Source organism: Trachymyrmex cornetzi, unplaced genomic scaffold, assembly GCF_001594075.2.
Source record: "Trachymyrmex cornetzi isolate Tcor2-1 unplaced genomic scaffold, Tcor1.1 scaffold4, whole genome shotgun sequence".
NCBI classification, from domain to species: Eukaryota; Metazoa; Arthropoda; class Insecta; order Hymenoptera; family Formicidae; genus Trachymyrmex; species Trachymyrmex cornetzi.
The window spans coordinates 581,887-587,504 of record NW_017298743.1 but is presented as its reverse complement, the minus strand read 5'-3'; the positions used below and the strand labels follow the sequence as shown (position 1 = coordinate 587,504).

The window sequence follows — 5,618 nt, the reverse complement described above, 5'->3', positions numbered from 1 at the left end:
GAGAATGATCAAAATGTCTCTTCGCTGTTTAATCAAGTGACTAACTTCCGCCTCCATAAATCACAATCAATTATTCAAAGCGTAACACGTCATATTATAATAAATATAATCTTAATTTTACATTGGATATAAAGGAATAGTTACAAGTACTATCCATATGGAAGTCAGACATGTAGCGTACATAAAACTAGATAGACAGGTATAATTAACACTAAAATATTATTTAAGCATAAAAAATAACAATTAATATTTAAAATAAGAGTTAATAAAGGGTATTATTAATTATTTTTATTAATTATGCATATTATTCATATACAAAAAATAAAGCATACGTATAATATTTCCATGAAATTCAAATGTATTTTGTATATAATAATGTCACACATACAAAAACAATATCATTAAAAATATATGTAAACTTATTCTCGTGGTGTAAAAACAAAGCGGTGCGGTTTCGGAACCAGAGTAATTCCGCACTCGCCTTCCAGATCAAGGCGCGTGCCGGATGGTACGGAGATAACGACTGAATGAAGAATTCTTGCACCGAATAAAAATAATATCATCTTTGACAGTTCATCACCGACGCACATACGTTTACCTATCAGTGTGTAAAACAACAATGTACGTTCAGTATCGTGTGAGATCAGACCGTTTCTGATTTTGTTTCCCACTTAAACTTACCTGCTTGATACGGTAGAAAGGCTTTCGGCTTGATGAGGCTTCCGTCCTCAGCAATAAATCTCTCGGGTTTAAACGAGAGCGGGTCCTGCCAGTACGAAGGATCTGTATGAATAGCCCATTGCAATGGAACAATCATGGTACCTTTCGGTATGTCGTAATCGCCTATTTGTGTATCCTGAATGCAAATTGTTTTGAGTTTATTTCAATTTTTATTTTAAAGAAATTGACTGATCACAGTCGATTATTTTTTTCACATTCGATTGTGATTGGTCAATTTCTTACTCTAATTTCTTACACTAAGCTTACTTTGCATATTGTAGATGACGCATAAGACTCTAACTTATTGCGATTAAAATATACGAGAATCATTTAAAAAGTTTTGAGCATAATGTAGAAACAAGTATCTTTCGATCAAATTCAGTTTTATTTTTCAACACAATCTTTTTAAGTCGGTACACTTTTCTCAGTAATGCTCCCACCCCTTTAACCCATTCAAATAATAGTTGGCGTCTTGCTCTGCAAAATAGGTTTCTACGGATGCGATGACTTTCTCATTGGATAAAAATCTTTGTCCTCCGAGTCAAACTTTGAGTCTGGGAAATAGAAAAAATGGGCGCTGAGGACCAGATTTGGTGAACACGGTGAATGATCAACCAATTCGAACCACAATTCGTGAAATTTGTCATGACGACTATCGGAGTGTGAGACGATGCATTATCTCGATGGAACAGTACTTTCTTTTTCTTCAAATGTGATCGTTTTTTCACAATTTCTGTCTTCAGTTTGTCAATTAATGATGCGTAGTACACTCCTGTTGTTGTTTTAATTTTCTTTTTTAAAATATAGTCGATGAACACAATTTCATGACTACGCTTCGAAGATCGATCTCTTATTAAATGAATTTGTGGTGACTCGCCACTAGAGGTCCACGGGACTCACTCGGTTCGCGTAAGCGCCTCACCGCGCAAATTTTCCTTTAAATAGAATATCATTCTGGATTTATTCCAGGCGTCTAAGGCAAGTCCCCCACTACATCGCCTTACTGATGAGTCTAGTAGTGTGAGACCAAGACGAAACGCTGCGGCCGACTCCGAAGCTTCGAGTCAGGCCTTCTTGGTGGACATATCCACAAATTGATCTACCTTAAAATCGGATCCTGGCGGATCGATTAAAAAATCGATCTTTTTTTGCAAAAAGATTGATCTTTAAAAGATCGAATCGAGATTGCACATCCCTAGGGCAGAATCCTCATAAAAAGTGTCCAATTTGGCTTTAATTTGCGCAGACGTATTGCCTTTTAAATGCAAGAACTTAATCACGACACTATATTTGATTTTTTTCTATTTTTACAAAAACACCGACATCGACTGGCACAAATGCCTGACAAACAATAATTGAGCGTCCAAAATGGCTACAATTTTTACAGCATAATTTTTATCTTTCAAAGCGTGTACAATTGTAGTACCGGAATGGTTTTGATGAGTAATGTCATCTTCGTGTTGAGACTCAAAACTTTTCAAACGATCTACGTATATAAGTATCAACACAGATCCAACTCATAACTTTGCCATTTTAAGGGCTATGGCACACAAAAAAAACTTAAGCAGTAAAACATAAGCAGTAAGCGAATTGACCAATCACTGTAAAGTTCGTAAGGTCATAACGTAAGCAGTAGCCAATCCAACATGTTGATTTCCTTACTACTTACATCTACTTACCTTAAGTTTTTTGTGTATCATAGCCCTAATATTGTGATTTAACTGCGACCACATTATGGACTACATTTTAAAGACATTATTAAGATATATTTCAGACATCATACATAAAATATCTTAAAAACAGCGTAAAGACATCCCGATTTTGGATATTCGCGTGCTGAGTTATTAAATCATAACTAGGTCAGTTCGACTTCATGAAATAAAACGACACGGAGAAGCATCGCATAATTTATTAATTTTTTTCAAGTTGCGTTCACTCACGCGCTCTAAGCACTCTATTTTTCTTCCGCATATAATAAGCAATAAAGATAGAATAAAGCTTACAACGCGTGAGTGAAAATAGCGGACACAGTTTCAGTCTGTTGTTACTTGCTATTGTTTTTTATCACGTTTTTTTATCTGTTATTACCTCTATTGTCCCATGAGGAATACCGACCGGTGCTATGCTCCGCAATCTTTGCGTTTCCACAATGGCTGCCTCTAGTCGAATTAAGATTAGCCTGTCCTCCAGAGTTGGTACCTTTTGTCCCAACAGCTCGTCCATTTCATCCTGAATTTTTTTCTACACAGAGATAAGGACACATAGAATTCGAAGAGATTGTACGACAGGTCGATAACTTTCGATCGAGAAAAATATTGATTTAAAAAAATATCTCTTATACGAAAAGAAACAAATTTATGGATAAAAGCGTACTTGTTCGTCCGGATATGCTGCCATGAACAGGAGGAACCAACGAAAAGTTGCGAGAGTAGTATCAACGCCTGCACCATAAAGGTCGGCTAGTAGATGATAAAATTGCTGTTGTGTGAAGTGTTCACTATTCCCATCGGTATTCATTGCATCGTCGAAAGCCGCAAGGAAGTTATCTGTTTTCTCTGGTCGAGCACGATGCTCGTCGATGATTGTTTGATAATGTTTATGTGATTTTAGTTTGCCAGCGACAAGTGACTCCATTACTTTGCCATATCGTGGCAAAAATCTAAATAGTCAACAAAATCCAGCAAAAGAATTTTCTTTTAGCACCCAAATCGGAAAAAAGGGACCAACCGCCGACAACCTTGAACTTGACCTTGATGTTGTTAAGGTCATGAGCCTGAGCAAGCTCCAACAAGTTTTAGCCGTCACTCGTTATTCGTTAAAAAGTTATTAATAAAAAAATTTGAAAAAATAACGTTTTATTTTTCTGCTATATTTATATAATATTAAAAACTATCCTATACTCTTCCTTGCTTATGCAATGACTTTCCACAAAAACAACTCTCACCCTTTCTCCCCGCCTGCTTGGGGGCGCACGACTTCCATGTGAGCGACTCCCACTCTATCTCCCCCCTGTTTGGAGACGCACGACTTTCACGAGAAGCAACTCCCATCTCTTGGAAGAGGGAGTGCAGTCGTATGGAAGTCGTGCGCCCCTAAGCAAAAATAAAACTTTGTTTTTTCAAACTTTTTTTGTTAATAACTTTTTAATGAGCGACGGCTAAAACTTGTTGGAGGTTACTCAGGGTCATGACAACATATATCAAGGTTAAGGTCGTCGACGATTACTCCCCTTTTTTACCCCCAAATCATATGGATTGAAATTAATCTCTTAACTTTTAAATGCACGGAGGTTTTGTTATTATTAACTTGAGTATAGTTAGTTTACAACAATAAGTGATATATTAGATCAATATGTGAATAACACAACTAACAAGGGAAGTGCATGAAGTGATAATCACAAATGAGTACGAATTATCAAGAAATGGAAGAGTTCCTTTTTCGTTACTTTTACAGTTTTTATAATAACAACTTTTTATAGTAATAATTTGATACAATAATGTTGCAATTTTTTATGACTGTAGTAACGACTAACTAAACGCTAAGGACTAATTACGCTAAAAAAAGTCACTTTGAAAAGTAAATTATTACCATTACACGTTACTTATCGAAAACAAGTAGTAATGTAAAGCCCATTCTACAATTGCGTAAGCGTAGTTGTAAGTGGTTGTAGTTGTAAGAATTGACTAATCACAGTCAAATATTTTCCTTATGTTTGATTATGATTGGTTAATTCTTACACCTACAACCACTTACAACTACGCTTACGCAATTGTAGAATGGGCTTAACGAATAACGCCATTCTGCATCCTTTTTTTCGGAAACTATTTGTAAGCGTTTTTACTTGACACGTACTCATATCCACAATACGTCACTTCAAAGTTATTGTGATGTAAATGTTTAAAATGGCTGCATCTGATTATGCGCAGAACGGTACGAAGTATATTTTAGGTGTGTTCGTTTTCATCTTGAAAACGCGATACGGAACACACCTCTAGCCAGAGGAAAATGGCGGAGCGTAAAAAACAAGCACTTATACGTACTTATATGCACTTATATATACTTATATATGTACTAGCTAGTGAACTTTCTATTATATTATCTTAATTTCAACGAAACATGTAAACATATACATGATATGACTAATTTAATTAATCATTTTGATACATATTGTACGGGAGTAGTACACCATTCTTTATGCATTGCTGAAATTAAGATAATTTAATAGACACTTACTAGTTAACACGCGTATCAAGAGTTCTTGTAAACAAGGTCAATAACCTCTAATATTAAATGTTTTATGCTAATGAATGCAATCAAGTTAGACATTATATTCAATTAATTATAATTACATTTAAAGATAAATATTTTGCAAAATTGATTTATCAAAGAATACTATACAGTTATTACACTGTATAGTAACGGGACTTTATACGCAACATGACGAAAAAATCTTTATTGTACTTCATCGTAAATTATAATCGATCGAAGTAAAATATATTTTATTTACTTTCAGGATTCCACAATATAATTTGATTTTCATTATTAAATTGCATTAATAAATTCTTATTTGTAGTTTTGCAACCGTTTTGTGATTCTTCGCTAAGATAGGACTATTCCTTTAAATCTAAAAGTATAATCCAATCAGCGCGACGAATCAGAAGACGAAGATAGTCTTAGGGCCATTTTCACCATCGTCGGTTTACTTAACCTAGTAACTGTAATGAAATAGAAAGAGATAGAACTATTTGTATCTCTTTCTATTTCATTACAGTTACTAGGTTGATTAAGTTAACTGAGTTTGGTGAAAAGCATCCCTTAAGGGGATACTGGAGTGACGGTCGAAGTTAATCAAAGTCGATAGTACAGACTTTTTTACATTCCAAATTCGATAATAGTGA

General features: G+C 34.9%; 1 protein-coding gene across 2 annotated transcripts in view; it reads right to left on the bottom strand.

Moving 5' to 3' along the window:
- Positions 1-371: 371 nt before the first annotated feature.
- Positions 372-5,618, bottom strand: part of phtm (cytochrome P450 enzyme phantom) — a 30,051-nt gene continuing 24,804 nt past the window's right edge. For both annotated transcript variants that reach the window (XM_018512266.1, XM_018512267.1), the window contains 4 exons: positions 3,094-3,379; positions 2,809-2,961; positions 682-856; positions 372-598 (listed from right to left, as the gene is read on the bottom strand). In XM_018512266.1, coding sequence (XP_018367768.1) covers positions 420-598; positions 682-856; positions 2,809-2,961; positions 3,094-3,379 — 793 coding nt within the window. In that variant the 3' untranslated portion in view covers positions 372-419. The remainder of the gene's footprint in view (positions 599-681; positions 857-2,808; positions 2,962-3,093; positions 3,380-5,618) is intronic.